Consider the following 17,265-nt stretch of genomic DNA (forward strand, 5'->3'; position numbering starts at 1 on the left):
TGCTGCCTCTTTATCCCAGGCAAGGTATAACCTTGGCCTGGGCACATGTATCCTCTCCAAGGTCTCGTGCTTAGTTACTGAGAGAGGCAGTCTTCTTTAATCATTATAGAGAAAGGAGTTTGGTAGACATCCAAAGGTAGCCTCCTTAAACGGAAAACAACCTAATCTGTAGCCTAAGACTCCGGAAGTCGCTCAGTAATATAAGTGTCTATAATTACATTTAATCTAAAATCTAATTCAATAACGATAGTACCAGAACATAACTGTCAATCCTCCGCCTTTACTACAAGTGCTGACATAGCTTGGTTACGCGTTTCCCACATATGCCACACCTTGTAAAACTTGTCCTTATCACATCTCTTCTTTGATGCAAGGGTATTAGCAACTTGTAAAGCCAGACTATCATGAATGTCAGCGCACACTTAGCCTCAAGTACAGTCAACATTATGATCCTCTTCCAACTCCCAGTCGCCTCAAGAAACGAGAAGCAATTTTGCTATCCCAGCTGGCTGTGATGGCAAACATGTAGGCTAGGCACCCGCGCATAACTGTCATAAGTCCCAGATAAGGCAACACCTCTCTTCAATCGAATATGCAAACCCCTCGCGTGGTTTATGCAAAGTCGAAGTTCTCGGGCCAACGATAATTCTTCATCTACTACTGTTGCTACTCCGTCACAGCCAGTAACATGAAGACGCTGGGGCTAACTGTACAAGAATTGGAACACATAGCACCCTTTCTCACATAGCCCGATTTGACTTAGGGTCGCAAAGTGACAGGAAATTGCCAAGTTTCTTCGACACTTCATCAGGTGCTCTTCTACAGCACAGCGCCCGTCCCAATTATCCATCATCCCACGTGATTCGTGACCGGGTGCCTTCTCGTAGATTCCGTTCCTTATTTTGATCTCTGGATTCGCAGCTTGCATGTCGTTTGTATGAACTTCTTTCACCAGAGATGCTTGCAATGCGATTCTGAATGGCTAAAGAACAAAGATGGGAATCAGAATATGTCTACAACTGGATGCGCATGTAATACTGGTAGTATTTTGCCTGTCAACAACTCTCAGTGAGGAATTCGTACAGCTAGTGAGAATTAAAGGAAATCCCAGGATGTTGTGTAGCAGTGGCAGTATGATCGAATTGAACTGGAATGGACCAAATTGTGAGGATCGGGCCAGATAGTAGCTACTTCTGGTAATACTAGCGAGCATATGAACAAGATGTCGCAGAGGACATGTCAAGTTCTGATTATCCTACCGCCCTTCAATATTGTTTAGTAGACAATTCTTCGTTGCAAGGCGTGTCGATGACCTTGCTGTGTTTCGTCAATACACAAACTCGTGCAAATAGATCACAAAATGGTTATCCTGTCTTTATACAGTTCCGTGTTTATGGATAGCGAATGGTCGTCCTAACCAACCATGAGTCCGCTTGCTCTTATTTCTGAGAAGAAGAAGCCTAAAATGGCCTGTACCCTGAGAATCAATTTGGTTGTTTGTATGTTTTGCTTAACGCCGGTCAGGTCCCGAAAGAGCACAGGGCGCCTATCTACAGCTAAGCTATAACAAGGAAAAGTTGAGATAGGAAAGGTGTCGTCAGACAACCCTGAGAATCAGTGTTGGATAGCAAGGAGGCGTTCTTCCAAGGATTCTAATACGAGATGAATCGCATGAGGCAAGTTCAATCGGTCAAAACTGGGTATAAACAAATATTTGCAAAGGAGATCTATTATAAAGGTCGTTAGTACCCGTTAATACTCTATTTATGGAATAAAGGCATCCATGAACATTGTTAGAAGAACGATCCACGTTGCTCGCTGCTGCAACTCCCAAGGTACCAAATATACAGTAAAGAGCATAAAGTATTAACTTGTCTACAAGTTCCGGCGTTTAATAGAAGGGTTACATGGATACCTACTTTATTTGAGTAAAGTGAAAGGCTTCCTTTTTGTGATTGCTCATTCATTCTCTGTCTCGGTTTATTAATAGAGAAGTGTATTCTTACTGCACAATCCAACTAACATACTATCCATTGAGACAGGAAGGAATCGGGCTAACCCCAGATACGTAGTGCTCTTGTGCCTGTCGCTGAGAGCGATGATCATCGTTGTTGCTGCTCTTGTACCGGTCCGGGTCTCCGGATGAATATTAACAACAAGTGAGAATGTTGAATTGTCAATTGGAGATGGGAGTTGATTCAAGATCACTTGGCATCGGCTGACGGGGACTGGGAGCTTTAAGCTTTCCGCGACACTGTTAACAGTCCGATCGTTAGAGTGGCGGTCGGTGGGAACGTATTTAAGAAGAGCAAGCGAAAGGGCAAGTCCAAGTTCAAGAGAGGCCAACACTGAGAGTTAAAGTAAGGAAATTGCAACTGGTAAGGGCTAAGTAGTACTGCGGCACTTGAAACTGCTCTAATAGTTATTCGCAGTTCTTGGTATTGCAGAACAAAAGTTTTACTCTGGTTGGTAGTTATACAGACTGTAACACCAGTTTGTCAAGCAATAGCAGTGTCAATAATACAGAGCCTGGGGTGCTAGCCTCTCCCATCAAGTTCGGTGATTGCCAGACATCTTAAGCTTGTTGCATCCTCCCGTCTCAGCCGAAGTCAGGCCTCCCATGTATTTGTCCCCTTCGCAAGGTCTTCTGAACGCATTTCAAGATTACGCCTCTTTTATTTCGTTACTGTGAACCTCCAGACCTTACAATTGATCATCTAGTCTCACAGGGATTCAGCTCCCTTATTTGAGAGCGGAATTAAAAGGAAGCGATCTACCTTTAGAATTGGTTTATCTTGACTGTTACGTCTGCGAGGAGGATGTAAAAGACCGCCAGATGGTGGAAAGAACTTGAGATGAAGGTTACACGATGAACGGCAGACTCCTTCGTTAGAATCGAATTCTAGGAGTTGCATAGTATCTTTTTCCTTTACTTATCGCCAAGTCAACATTATCTCAAGTGTTTCACTACAGATAGTACCAGGAGGCTTCCAGTATCGCGCGTGCTTCCAGTAAACAGTGGCAGGATCATAAAAAGCTTCACGAACTGGTCGCTGTGATTGACAGGACTTAATGCTATCATATCCAAGCAGTGATGGGACTAAAAACTTGCTTCTCTATGCTCATAAAACGTCTATGAACTTACAGTTCAATTGCCTACATCAGGCTGATGTTGAGATTGATGTCATGTCATGATCAAATGTTAGCCAACATTGGACACTGCTCCTTGTTATCATGAACATATTGGTCTTTACTCTCGAATGCGACGTGGGCTAGTCCCGGTGCTGAGATTTATTAGGAAATCTTTGCGTGGCAGGGGTAGTAATGTTAATACGACCCAACGGTTCACTCGAATCCTTCAACCGGGTTCTGGGATGGTTCATGCCCCTGCATATCTTATGAACACATTCACAATTTTCTGTGGTTACGCATTATTCTTCAGTCTTGTGTATGGGTATTGAGAGATTGATGAGATTGAGCTTTCAGCGAGAGGTCGGCAAGTAAACATCTTCAGATTGCCCTTAGAAAGGTCTGTTGCCAAATCTAACTTGAGACTCAGCAGGTTGAAGTCTAGCAAAACGATTGAGCCTGTCTATAATCTGAGCACCCTAAGTGAAACATACTTTATTAAATCTCGCCAGATACGCTTATGTAGCAGCTCAAGTGACTTGATCTGTCCGAGCGAGTTCAGTTTAGTTGGATTGATCAAGCAGCCAAACCCCCACAGCTATACACATAAAGGCTATGCTGAGCAGGTCTCATGTGCATGGGATTAATATTGCTGCGCAGACTCTATGAACTGCAACTCTTGGCTACAGAGCGATGGATAAAGTCAGCATCAGGCTTTGAGAATCACGTACAATCACACCGTACTCGTAATGATGAGTTATATTGCTTCTGTGTTTGTTCTTCTTTTCGACGCAAGATTTGACGTTTCATACAAGTAACCTAACGCACTGCCGCAAGCGTCTATAGCTAATAGCCGGAGTCAAGTCAATCTGAAAGGAACCTTATGCTGTCACAATCCACTTCCACATTCTATACCTAATGGTGATGACGATAGTCAGCACTGTGGCATGCATCCTGCTTCTGTGTGATTAGATGCTTTCATGCACATTAATAGCTAGACTCGCAAGGGTTACTGTTAAGGAAGAGGCTGTTTATCCCATTTTGACCTCGTTAGTTGCTAACCTTTCGCTACGATTTCTCCGAGACGAATATGAAGTCGAAATGTCGGTCAGTCGCACCACATAGGCTTTACAGTCTCGTAAATGGTCCAAGAAGGTAGCCTGTGGTGTTGCGAGGCAAAGTAACTCGCTGCTACGATATCCCTACCATTGCAAGCTAGCAAAGTACAAGTCATATCACTTAATCTTTACTGATGAGTCCGGATGTGACACCTTGACAATACAGCGATGGAAGATATGGGCTCCTGTAACAATTCTGGGCGAATGGTTTGGTGGTATAATATGGGCTCCTGTAGGCACTGCTTACTCCTATTTAAATTGCCGGGTTCAGACGTGAGGTCAGACACCAGTTTATTCCAGCATATTCTCAAGATGGGATCGTGTCGTCGCGCATCTTGAGAGGCTCGACTGATGACGTTGTGTTTGAGAACTTTGTTGAACAGCTGCTTTGTCATTGTGGGAAGTTCTCACAACCCAAGTCCGTCCTTGCGATAGATAATGCAAGCTTCTACAGTGATTGCAAGGTAAGAGAGCTATGTTCTGCTACAGGAACGGAGGTTCTCTTTCTCCCAGCCTTTTTACCAGACATGAACCCTGTAGAAGAGCATTTGCGAGAAGTACAAGGGCTTACGAGGAAAGAGTAGTATGCCCAAGATAATAAATGGATACTACTCGGGAGCTTTCCTAGGAGGTGTACAGATCACGTTGGAGGAAACCGGGAGAGTGCTAAGAGTTACTGTCATTTTCCATTAAATTGAATAGGTACCGTACATTTCCACGATATTCATCGGGCTTAGCACGCAGCTAATGCAAGCCTCTACCTGTCAGCCATGACGATCTTATCCTTCTATTGTCAAGCGTCAATTAATCATCAAGTGTGTAAATCATACAATTAGATTGGTCAAGGGATAAATATCGGATCACAGACTTACCTTACCCATGCCCCTCTTTAGCTGCAAGATAAGCCCGATGAATATCGTGGAAATGTACGGTACTCCTATGGCAACCCGCTAGCCCTGCCATGTTTGCCGCTTTTGGCCAGGCTGGTGCTTCGTATCTTTGTCCCGCGATGGTTCAAGCTCTTGCGTGGACATAGGGTAGCACCGCCGCAGGGGCCCTTTCGGCAGTTGGCGAAGGCGCTGTCGTTGGCGCAGGATCTCTTGCGGGTGGTAGCCCGTCGGCTGGGTCATGGTCAACTACGACAGGGATTGTGCATATAACAAGAGTGAAGACGACGACGACAATAGCAAATACACCTGGGACTTCTGAAAGCTTGTTGTCCAATATACGTCACCAATGCCATCCCATGGCATGACTCTTTGCGACCTCGCTACACATTCGAACGTCCGGTTTATGTCGCTAGATCAGGGTGGGCTTTTAGTGGAAATCGTTGTCGGTGAAAGCTTCCGCCTCACTGCCGTCAGTGTTGAGGGGCTGATGGCTTTTCATGCGTCGATCTTTGTGTCGCAAATCTAATAGATGGCCTGAATGGCGAGACTATCTACCCAGTAACTAAGATTAGACGAATTGTCTCGATGAAAGCATAATCCAATCCCTTTGTTAAAGCTTCATTTGGAGCTTGTTTAAACCCGATCACTTGTTCATGCAAGCACCCTGAACGATTGATGCTTTCTCCAAGTAAAGTCACGGCAGGTTTCAGCCCGCGCAATTACTAAATTCTGCACTTACCCAGTCTTTAATCGCTACCAGTGTCTGTCTCTCTTGGCTGAGTTCATTTATTGTCTGGAAGACTGAGACTACTGTTGAGCTTCAAAAGGCAGCAATATTATGTAACCACAAAGCAACGCCATAAGTCTAGGTCTCAACACTCAAGGTTAATACAGGATTGAAGAAAACGAGCTTGGACAACCATGGCTCAATATGATGTGCCGTTGTAAAGATAACGATATGCGCATATAGGTCGCAGATAACTATAACATACTTGCAGTTCTCAGTCCAATTCTACTACAACTCACAGGCCAGAACTTAGCAATCGGTTCCTAGTGGCTGAGGTTTGTTAGAAACACAAAGGTAATATATAAACAAGTGAACGCAAACTACATACACTAATGTATTGTCATTATCATGCACTACTGGTGATTACATAACGATACACAGAGATCCATTTATTGGAACCAGACCTATCAACCTTATTAACTTCAACTAATATATCATAGTTATCTATAGACTCTTTATTAACTACTCTATCTAAGTCTGATATAATGTACTCCAACGCTGCAGAACTGCACCGCTGGCTGTTTCCACTCACTCTGGAAAATCGTATGCAAACCCCACACTGGGCAGGTTGACTGGCAAGTGGAAGTGTAGTGTGAATCGAATCTTGATAGTGGATTGAATTGCGGTTGTATTAAAGAATGAACAAATGGGAGCTAGATGCTGAGTATGCTACGCCCTTGTCTGTCCAAGACGAAGGTTGGTATATGAACTAGATTGCGTGAATGTCAGCTACAAAGCGATAGAAGGTGTCAGTCGAGGGTTTTACATGTCACAAACTACTATCACGGGTACGTCAAGGTAATGAACTATTGACTATTCATTTTGTTTTTCACATTTCCTCCCTAGATAAATATACCTTGTCACATCAAGACACATCACAGTTAACGTTGGACTGAGTCACCATAGGTCAATGCAATGGACTTCATTCAAGACAGTTATTAAATAGTTATGGAAAGCAATATATATATACAAGAGTATCGAGTTCTTTAATGTAACAGCGAATAACAACCACCAGTCCTATCACCTAACAAAATGCAATCAAAAGCCAAGGGAACAAAGGCAAAATGAAAGCATTGAGTATAGCGAAGCAGTAGCAGTAAGTGAGAAGGGACCAACAACCGTGTAGATCGACAACTCCTTCCTCAACCCTCAGTGATACCTAGGCAGAGCCCCCCTTCGACATGGCGCTTCTGCCTATGCTGTCAACTATCATGCCGTTATTGTAGGTAGAATTGTTGTCATCTTCAATGCGTGACATACTGTAGAGGCCTGGGGTGAGCATGTCTCGGGAATATAAGTATGGTCCTCAAGTCAGCCTGACTGGGCTTCGAGATCCGGCGTGCAATTCTAGGAGAGTTGACGACGATAGCGTGGTGTTACGGAGGGTAATAGGTACGGTAACTTGCAATTGCAGGTTTCAACAGAGGTTCTCTAGAGCGTGGGGCAAGTCAGCAATATGCTCTATTGTATGTCTTATCACTATATGATATACAGAAATGATTCACATGGTAAGACCCAATGACCTGCCCTACTCTTGCCGCTAGTTCTATTGAACTTTATGGAAACTTACGGTACTGACTCTCTCTGATGTGGTTAACCCGTTTGTAGATCTACGAGAGGCATGGAACTGGCTCTGCCAGTACTTGCCTAATCGAGAATCGGCGAACCTCGTCACTCCTAAAACGTCTCTAGTCATTGATCGTTCACTGAAACGATGAGTAGATCTCTCAGAAGAGATATCATGACCTGGTGGTGTAGCGCATGGCGGTCACGCTTGAGGTTTGTCTCATTCCCGGACCAAGACCCGTGAGAAGCATCGCATCCAGAAGCCAACTGCTTTTGAAGCGAACTTCCTCGATGATGAGGTGGCTCTAGCCGAAATGGCTTCCCTCGAGGAGGTCAATCGCGTCAAGGTGGCTTCTCTCGCATCACTTTCCAGCGAGGCCTTCCGTGCCGGTATATCTCCTCCCTTGGATCCCGCTTTTATTGCCGACGAGAAGTTTCTTTCTGGGGACTTGAATGACTCAGATGCTTCTATCGTTGAGATCTCTTCAGGCTCGGATTCTGATGCATCGTCAACCGAAGACTCTGACGATGAGGACTCTTCTGCCGAGCTTCCTGACAAGCCCGAGGCCCCTGTGCTGATCAAATCAGAGCCCTCCACACCCTCCAAGCCTCAGACCGTTCCGGCTCCCTCGCGCCTCACGTTTACGCCCTTCTCACAAACCCCAGAAGTGTATTACTCTGACGATGAGGACGACGAAGATCAGCCTCCATCGAAGAAGGAAATCCTGTCGGATGAATCCACATCTGAAGATTTCGAGTACTTTCGTGGCGAACTCAATCTCTTTGAAGAAGACATTGCTAGTGTCCTTCGAGATCTCGGAAGCATCCGAATTGCTGCGTTTGGCGTCGGAGAGGCCGACAAGCCAGACAATGCTCTTTGCGCTCCTTACCGTGCCGGCAAGGTGACACTGCGACGTTATGGTGAGGTGTGTGATCGAGTGGAGGCTCTTCTTTCATGTTACCTGTGTGTTAAAGTGACGACGGAGAAGGATGTCTAGTTTGATGTTTCGATTGGGAGGTTTAGGGAGTTTCTTTGTGTGCATTTGGCGCTCGTGGCTAGCATGTTTGTTTCTTTGTTGTCTCGTAGGTATTTGTAGTAGTTGAGCAAGTTTGTAGTAGTCAATGTTATGTTTGGATTGTGTTCTATAGCGGTGCACTATCATTATCCTAGTAGTAGCTGGCGAGACACTCCGTTTCGGTCAGACAAGAGAGATACTCATATGAGTACTACCCCAGAAGCTCGGCAAACAGTACTCCAGTAAACAGAGTAACGATCACAGCACCAACAGATACGCAGCAGTCTTGTTTTACTGGTGAGGTTGTTTGAGATGATATGTGCGGTACGACAATAGTCCGGTCCGTAGGTTGTACATATAGCTTGACTGTACAAATCGTGTGCATAATTAGATCACTATCATTACATCAACCAATCTCATCCTTCACATCACAACATTTAAGATAACAGTGTGGTAACTTGAGCAGGTTAACTGACAAAGCTCAGTATGTTAGTTAAGGACTCGATGGTCAAGTGAGAATACCTCTTCAGTCGTGTGTGTCAAAGGACAAAGAAGTGGAAGCCAGTTGCTAAGCAGGTTTTACAGTGCTTTTGCGTAAGAGAGGCAAGGTTATATCATGAACTGTGTTGTACAAGACTCTGATGCTGACTCTGTCATCACAGGCAAGGCAAAGAAGGGTTAAACCTACAAGTTACTTCTTGCTGTTACTACGTTTCTGTCACTTCGTCACTATCACTTTGTTGCTGTTGCTTCGTTCAGGGCCGGCTTTGCCAAATTACAACTGTTAGCTACACAGTGAAGGAGTGTCAGGCTTGAGAAAATCTCAGAACCACGGACTACTTGGCCTGGAGGTGCATAAAGGTGATGTCGGGTGCGTTCTCCAAAATGCGTTAAGCACCTATGCTGTGTTCTCTGACTATATAATAATAATACGGCGGTGCTTTTCATCTCCCAAGAGAGCAGCAACCTTATTAGTATGACTCCTTAATACAACAACAAAAGACAACGATATAAAGTTCAATAAGGGTTCTCTGACTATATAACAACAAATAGTTACCGGAGAGATGTAAACTGCCAGTTTCCAACTCAAGCTGATTCACCGACCTGATAGGGTCGTCGTAAGATCGGTTAGACCATAGCAAGCTTCGGCATCGGGCAAGATACGACGTAGGAAGAGTATGGCAGGGCAAATGTTGGCGGAATTCCTGAACGTTCAGTCTATGTGTAGCAATCTATCACAAGCTCACCGTGTATACCGTCACGAGATCCATCGTAGAAAGACAACAAGAGATTCCAACTGTCATAGAGACAAGGAGTGACTCTCGAACCTTTGGAGATAAAGGGCCTCAGCGAAGCTCGGCCGACTGTAGTCTTGTAAACTCGTCATACTATTCCTGGAGTACGTAGTTGGTTTGGGGAGAATCTGTGCGCTATGCTGAGAGATGAGGTAGTGTATACGCGAGGGTGCCATCTGATTGTATCTATCACAAGCCTGAGAGTCATTAAGTTGACACGTTTAGGTTACCACACTCTAGTAACTCTTGCTGACATCAGCTCAGTCTAGTATAACGTTTATATGCACATCTCCGTGCTAAACTGGGGCAGGTCATGTCCCATATGACACTGCTGACCAGCAAATCATATCGGAAGAAAACGGGGGATGCAAGAGTACACTTATGGAGACCTGTGGGCGAAATTCAGTTAGATCGTCACTATAGAGGACACTTCTATGGTCGAATAGTGGCACTGAGTTGAAGCAGCCTTCTGTCCACGGCGTAACGACAACAGAAGAGTTCTTGGAACAACCACAAAGAACTTCAGACCTGACCATCTTTCGAATGCAGATGTTCCTACTAACTATCAGGATATATTAGTCTTGTATCCTTCAAGGCAGCATGGGATCAGATACGGCATACCTCAGTTTGTGAAAGATCATCTATATGCATATGAGCACGCCTATGTCTCATAGAGCACAGGTCTGGCTAATCTTTTTAGGCATCAGAGTAACTGCTTACTCGATCATATACCGCGGCAGAAGGATGCCTGGGGTGTCTAGAGAAGGAAAGCAAATCGCTACAGCGACCTTACTAGACCTACCAGCGGTGCGAGCTCTGTCTCGCCACCAATAAAGCAATATCTCTCTGGCTTCTGGCTGGTGGAAGCAGTTGAAGTACACTCGAACGCAAAGATGTACAGGGGCTTGGAGTAAGAAAAGCAGGGCCAGCATGAGATCATATGATCTGTAGTATGTGTCCTCATCGTTGTTGTGGCCCAGGAACATTGTTCTGCTTCCTAGCCAAGTGGTGCATGCTCTTCCTACCTGCCTTGCATCTCAGTGTCTTTAACAACAGTGTCTTGTAACTTCCAAGTCTAAAGCCATTAGTGTTTGCAAAGCGGTCAGGGGCTGGACCATGGAACGAATCGAGCATGGAACAACACAAGGATGAAACAACTTGCACAGAGCAACTCGAGTATAGGATACATCAAGGATAGAGCCACGGAAGCATAAGACAACTCAATCATCAAACAGCTCCAGCATAGCCAGCAAATGTAACTTCAGAATAACAGTTATAATATAAATATGTCTATCATAACCGCTCCAGGAGGTGCACTTGAAGCCTCGTATTCTCCAGACTTCCTGGAAATCTCAGCCCAGTAGGCAACTTGTACTCCTTTTCATGACTACCTTCGACAAGTTTCTTCCACGTTGGCTGTTTCTCCTCTTCCTCCTCTACATCAGGCCTGCTCTTGGGTGGTAGCAGGGCTTGGTAAAGTAGCCACTCGACTGGGTATCTCTTCTCCTGTCCCTTGTTGCTACTATCAGGCAGTGCAACATCAACCCCAGGGCTATCTACAACAAGCAACAGACTTCCTTTCGGTGCTGCCATAGTCAGTCTCAGTAGGAACGCCGTAGTCTTCGATATTGAGATTGAGTAGAGTTCGTGAAGCGTAAAGAAGAGAGTGATGAGTGTCGAGTTGGGTCCTATCATCGCATCCAGATCTGTACTTCCGCTTTCGAGGACGTCGAGCTGGTTGACTGCTAGGTTCAAGACTTGGGATGGGATAGCAGGGATGTTGGAAGCGTGTGCCTTGGCGGTTGCATATTTAGAAAGAGGAGGAGCGTGTGTGAGAGTGTGTTGTAGTTTTGTGACAATCCCTGACCAATCGTGTCTATCAACGAGGTTGAGATCAAGCATGGCACCGTCGTTGTAGGGAACTCGATCGAGTTTGTCTTGACGAGCGTGCTTGAGTAATGCCACACATGCCAACAAGTCAGATCCTCCTCGCCCAATGCATACGACCTTGGATGGCTTCCTCCCATCATCATGGAGGAACTGCTGAACCCATGCAGCATCACCCATCTCACTGCACATCCAAGCCAGCACATTTGCAACTGTCAGAGCTCTACTGGGACTCCATCGGATTGTGTATGCCTCCAAGAACTCATCAGTCCCGAATGCCTTGGCGTAGTCCTGCTGCCCGAGTGCTTCCCTGACGGCATGTAACACTGGTCTCAATGAGCTGAACTCGTCGACAGCAGGGAATGCAGTTCTGATTGTGTCAAGAATGAGTTGTTGATGCTTCACAGATAGATTCTGTATCTGCTCTATCGAACTATTCTCTTTGACTGCTACAGGCGTCTTTTTGACGGGTTTCCGTATATAGCTTGGTCCAGTCCATCCCGGGCGACGGACTGGTGGTGCAACCGGTGCCTTGGATGCACCACTCGCCGGCGGGTGCCCATGCTTTGGCTGCGATTGCGCCTGACGCTTGAACTTGGTCATGATGTATATCCGAGTCTTTAAAGATCACCGAGCATGAGTTGAGGTGTAGGGCCAAGGGTTGTAGTTGACCTAACCGCCTGGACCACTACGAAAAAAAAACCCAGTATAAAAAAATGACTTAGCGCCCGGCAAAAGTATCTTCCGGCGCCCTTTCAGCGCTGAACAGCCTAACAGCCTTGTTAGCAACCCCACTACAGGGCAGCCACGGTGTTCATGTTAAAGTCGCTTCATACACGCAATATTAAGCGTCTCAATCCATTAAAGACATATCATGCGCAATTTGAGACCTGCGAAATCTCTGACTGCGTTGGCCGATCATTTGGCTGATCATTTGGCAGGTGTTTGAAGGCGCTTGAAGGCCGAGGAAATGACGGGTCGCCGGAGATCAGGCTTCCTCAGCCTCGCCGCGTCCAATTGGGCTCTGCTTTATGGCCAAAGTCGCATCAATTTGAGAAATTACAGTACAGCATCAGAATCGGACGAGCAGAATGTAACGGGCTCAATTACAGTCTTTTGGATTGATGTTGCGGTTGAGGTGATCAAAGGTGGTCGGTAATGTTGGCTGAGCAAGAGCAGAAGAATTGGTTCGACCTGTCAATTGAAGAGTCCAGTAACTCATCCAACAGTTAGTATACATGCCAGAAATTGACAGAAACATACATGAATGGTGATTCTGATCTATATCCAGTCAGGTATTACCTACAAGGCTTCTACTCAAGCACGCTCCAGCACGCTCCAGTATGCCTTTACGAGTTGCCCAAGCATACCCTCTATACAAGCACTGTATCAGCGTCAAACAAGACAACACTGTCTGTTGCACTTTCGCAATGCATCACAACGAGCGAAACATGGTGAGAGACATGTTGTGCTGCTTCAGAACACTCTCCCTGTTGGCGACGGGATGAAGCGCATGCTTCGACATACCAGTCATGTCGCCTGGTCTCACAAACGATCCGTTACGAACCACGGCTGAAATTCCTCTCAGCACAGATCTTATTGCCATGTAAAACTCATCCATAAGAACTATTTGCGCCCGACGGTAACCCAGATCGACAAACGAGCGAGTGTCACCGGTACCTTGCCATCAAGAAACCGCCCAGTGCGCTTTCCCTTGGAGAACGAGAAGCTTCCAAGAGCTTCATTGCCGTTCATCCGGAAGTCTCAATCTTCCGTGCGACGGCGTAACGTTACTGTACATTTCCAATCAGTCGGGCATGTCAAACCGGTTCTCTTTGCCTCCATCCCCCATCCCCCATCATGCAGAGAGGTACAGCGCAGTGGCAAGATCATGTTACTTGTATCATATCATTCCTTATCAAGATACCATTATTAACAACGGACTTTGCTCGGTCTTCTCTTCCAAATCCCTTTCGGAAGCGACAGTGTTGGGCAGCAGATCACGACATGGAACATGTGACATCCCCTATCAGAACTCAACGTCAGCACCAACACCCAGCATGTTTTATTACAGAAGCAGTGAAACTCAACCGGTCAAAAGTGTCAATAATTCGAGGCAAAGGAAATGAAGGGGGTCGCAGGTCGCTGTGCATATATACAGTCATGCCGTGTCACACCAAGAGTGTACACGTCCCCTGAAGCTCCCTTCCTACACGAAGCCGACGAACTGCACGCATGCAGAGGCGTTGCAGGCGCAAGACGAATAGCCACTTTTGGCCTCGTGTCGGTACTACCCAAACCATGCTTTTTGGCTGATGGGTAACGGTGCGTCGGGTTGGAAGCTGTATGGGCTTCAATATGGGCAATTCGGATGGTGTATTTCCGGTCGAATCGGTCAACGAATGTGACATTCGTTCGGCTTATGGCATTGGGACATTATCTCGTTGCTGCGGTCAAAATCCGGGGTGCATGAGATGATGATAAGGAAGAATGATCACCGTATAGCAGCTGCTGTTCATTGGCCTTGCTTCACCGAACGTTGGCTGTCGTGATCGTTCAAAACACCAACGCCACGTTCCTACATACCCTAGACATGTACACAGCGACGACACGAGCAGCGGCATATGCTACGACAAAGATTGGTGAGCCGCCACTCGAGTGTCATCCAGTGCCTGCCTCCACCGACACACACTGCGGTCGTCAATCAGCAACTCGTTATCTATCGCAGTGATACAGCATCCAATTACTACTCACGGGTCTCGCCTTCAAGTCGCCTTTGTGAGGAGTCAGTCATATGGCCCAAGCCGTTTCATATGGGTGTGAAGACGAGCTCTAGAACTGGTCAGATACGCACTTCACAGCACGTCTTAGCGCATCGAACTGCTCACCGGCCGCCAGTCCGACTGTGCATTGAAGGCTCGGACGGGGCAAAGCTACGGAATCTGGGGTACTGGAAGAGTCCACTGTGTGTGATTTGTCATTCTACTCTGGCACACAGCACGAGCCTGTTGTCGCAATGGTTCCCAAGGTGTAGTGTGCATCAGATCTCAGTTTGGGGTTACCCTATAACTGGACGAGTGAGGCGGACGGGGCGCAACAGAGTTTACATGGAGAGAGATAAGCTCCGCCATTGAGACAGAGTACCTCCGAGGGACGGTACGATATTACTGCTCTGTCACGCAACGAATTGACGAGACGGAGTCAGTTGACATGCAAGAAATGCACGATACAGCAGCAAGACACAGCGGGAAGGTGTCTCAGGCGTGCATTGCATGTAACTGTACTGTACTGTACCTACAGTAAGGACAATTTGAAGACTGCAAAGCAGAGATGCATGGCTGAGGCGGTGAACAAGTTGCCGAAGCTTTGAGCGTTTCCCAAGGGGTTACAAAGCGTCGAGCACAGAGAGAAAGTCCCCTACAACCGTTGAGATTTGTGGTGTGCGTGGCTTGCAGTGGTGGTGGCTCACCTCTCACCCGATGTGATGCTGGATGCCCACCACTAAACACGCTTAGCAAGACTCTCCAGGTTTGTTTCCACCTCCACGTCTCAACTCCTACTCCTACTCTGGGGCGGGCGCTTGGAGTTGAGTGTCTTGCGTGAAATATTGAACAATAATGTATCACGAATGGTAACAATTACGTAGGATACGAGCCAAAGAGGATAAGGATGAGGGATATTGCTGTGTATGGAGACAGAGATGACAAGCCACCGCAGACTATTAAGCCGCTCAAAACCTCTACGACAGGCTCCTCTTTGTGTGCTATGGCACGCTGCAAGTCATGTCGGGCGGTTATCGTATTCCTCTCTGACTCTCTATCACCTTCCACTAAGCCAGAATGAAGGAATTAAACTGCGGCTCATTCACAAGGGGGATTGCAAAGTGGATGTGTTTGATGAATGGAGCTCCATATCGAGGAATTAAGAGGCTCTTGTACGATCAACACAATGGATGGATCCCAGCGGTGCTCGGCCGCCAGACCAGGACAAGGGCTCCCTACCTAACAGCGTAGGACTAACTACTACAGTCACTAACACTGGCTCCAGCATCAATCATACCTTGGAGAGGACAGAGCTTGGCGTGCAATTGGCAGTGAGCAAGCAAAGCAAAGCAGAACTGAAGCCAAAGAGACAGTGAGTGCAACCGTGCAACCCCAGCAAATTGGCCCACTTCCCATCCTCGACTATTTTGTATTTTTAAACGATTCGCATACTAGACTTCGATGGTGATGCCTTTGCTACGTACGTCATTGAGCATTCGTTTCCACGACGTTCGTCTCAAGAGAAAGGGATAGGGAACAATTCCCCCCCCCCGTGGGAAAGAGATTTCAAGGGGAAACCTGGGGGAACGATGCAAAGCAGCAATCGTTTTGAGAGAGGCAGAGAGTATGTTGCCAGGAATAGGTGGACAGCTTTTTTTTTTGCTCCATTTCTATTAAACGAACCGAGTTTAGACAAAGTCCCTGTGCCTGGACGAGAACAGAGGCAAACTATCCATAACAGAACAAGTTTTGCTGATCAATCGCCCGAGCCTCAAGATTGTGGTGTGCAACCATCTCGAACGAGAGAACAAAGATGGTGCCTTGCCCTGGAGATTGTATGTACTGTAACTGTAGGCGTTGCTTTGCTTGGGCCAAAAGTACCCTGCCCACAACCCTCGTCAATGTGGAGTGAGCAGAGAAGCGATAATAGACGAGGTCGCGCAATCGTTGAGAAGAAGCTCTGGAATTAGGCTACCTCGTCTAATTTACTTTACAGTAACTTGCTCTGTATGGTATGCCGGTTTCAACAAAGCCAATGCGGCTTGGCTTCACCGGATGGTTTCTTATCTGACCGACCGCTGTTGCAACAGGGGGACAAGGCAATAAGTTGGAGGGCAGGGCGAGCAAGGGTAGATCAGCGGGGATATTTAAACCAGTTGAAAGCGATGTCCAGACACATTGTCCGTGGTGTTGAGGAACAAAATGGCCGATTACCTGTTCATGGTTGGTAGCCAAGGAGCCAGGATCTTGCCAAGGTGTGTGTGGGTGGAGGACGAGCTAAAGATGGGAGGGGGGGAAGCCTACCGTTGCTTAGCGAGCCATGATAACGGGTACGAGAGGGATGGAGGGGGGAGAGGAGGAGAGTGGACAGGGGGAGGAGAGGAGAGGAAGAGGAGAAGGAGGAGGAGGGGAAGCAGTGCAGCGCAGCGCAGCAGTTGAGCTGTAGGAAGCTCGCAATGGAGTTTGCATTCTGACAAGATAATGATGAGAGGTAGTCATGAACCAATTGGTTAAATTTAAACTAACAGTCAACGACAGAACAAGAATGCTGTGCAGACCAGAACGAGAATCAGCCTTGGCAGCTGAAACGACTTGAACAGGTCTAGATTGATGAATGCTCGCTTTCAAGTTAGACGACGCCCATTCCCATAGAGAGCTTCCCCGCACCATGAGTCGATTGTCCGCGGAGTGTCAAGTCAAGTCACGACCGCAGTTGCTCACTTATCGTGCAGTAGAACCCATGACCCTCGCTAGTAATAATACAGATAGGCAAGGCATGCCAATTACTTGCTCAACGCAAGACCGGAGTAAACAT

At 46.7% G+C, this 17,265-nt stretch overlaps 5 protein-coding genes across 5 annotated transcripts, besides 2 other annotated features; 2 read left to right on the plus strand and 3 right to left on the minus strand.

Moving 5' to 3' along the window:
* Positions 1 to 4,470: 4,470 nt before the first annotated feature.
* Positions 4,471 to 4,690: a mobile genetic element.
* A 494-nt stretch (positions 4,691 to 5,184) lies between these two features.
* On the minus strand, positions 5,185 to 5,500 carry FPSE_01770 (uncharacterized protein; the record flags this gene model as incomplete). Its single annotated transcript, XM_009254889.1, has 2 exons — positions 5,185 to 5,368; positions 5,442 to 5,500. 2 exons carry the CDS (start codon positions 5,498 to 5,500, stop codon positions 5,185 to 5,187), a joined length of 243 nt encoding a protein of 80 aa, XP_009253164.1.
* A 1,605-nt stretch (positions 5,501 to 7,105) lies between these two features.
* On the plus strand, positions 7,106 to 8,714 carry FPSE_01769 (uncharacterized protein; the record flags this gene model as incomplete). The annotated part of the gene is made up of 4 exons (XM_009254888.1): positions 7,106 to 7,146; positions 7,419 to 7,432; positions 7,704 to 8,416; positions 8,640 to 8,714. The coding sequence occupies 4 exons, from the start codon at positions 7,106 to 7,108 to the stop codon at positions 8,712 to 8,714; spliced, it is 843 nt and encodes a 280-aa protein (XP_009253163.1).
* A 2,380-nt stretch (positions 8,715 to 11,094) lies between these two features.
* Positions 11,095 to 12,291, minus strand: FPSE_01768 (uncharacterized protein; the record flags this gene model as incomplete). Its single annotated transcript, XM_009254887.1, has 1 exon — positions 11,095 to 12,291. The coding sequence occupies one exon, from the start codon at positions 12,289 to 12,291 to the stop codon at positions 11,095 to 11,097; it is 1,197 nt and encodes a 398-aa protein (XP_009253162.1).
* A 499-nt stretch (positions 12,292 to 12,790) lies between these two features.
* Positions 12,791 to 13,222, minus strand: FPSE_01767 (uncharacterized protein; the record flags this gene model as incomplete). The annotated part of the gene is made up of 4 exons (XM_009254886.1): positions 12,791 to 12,882; positions 12,952 to 12,969; positions 13,059 to 13,061; positions 13,216 to 13,222. The coding sequence occupies 4 exons, from the start codon at positions 13,220 to 13,222 to the stop codon at positions 12,791 to 12,793; spliced, it is 120 nt and encodes a 39-aa protein (XP_009253161.1).
* A 3,430-nt stretch (positions 13,223 to 16,652) lies between these two features.
* On the plus strand, positions 16,653 to 17,036 carry FPSE_01766 (uncharacterized protein; the record flags this gene model as incomplete). Its single annotated transcript, XM_009254885.1, has 2 exons — positions 16,653 to 16,705; positions 16,979 to 17,036. The coding sequence occupies 2 exons, from the start codon at positions 16,653 to 16,655 to the stop codon at positions 17,034 to 17,036; spliced, it is 111 nt and encodes a 36-aa protein (XP_009253160.1).
* Positions 16,794 to 16,864: a repeat region.
* Positions 17,037 to 17,265: the final 229 nt, after the last annotated feature.

This window comes from Fusarium pseudograminearum, chromosome 4 (genome assembly GCF_000303195.2).
Source record: "Fusarium pseudograminearum CS3096 chromosome 4, whole genome shotgun sequence".
Taxonomy (NCBI): Eukaryota; Fungi; Ascomycota; class Sordariomycetes; order Hypocreales; family Nectriaceae; genus Fusarium; species Fusarium pseudograminearum.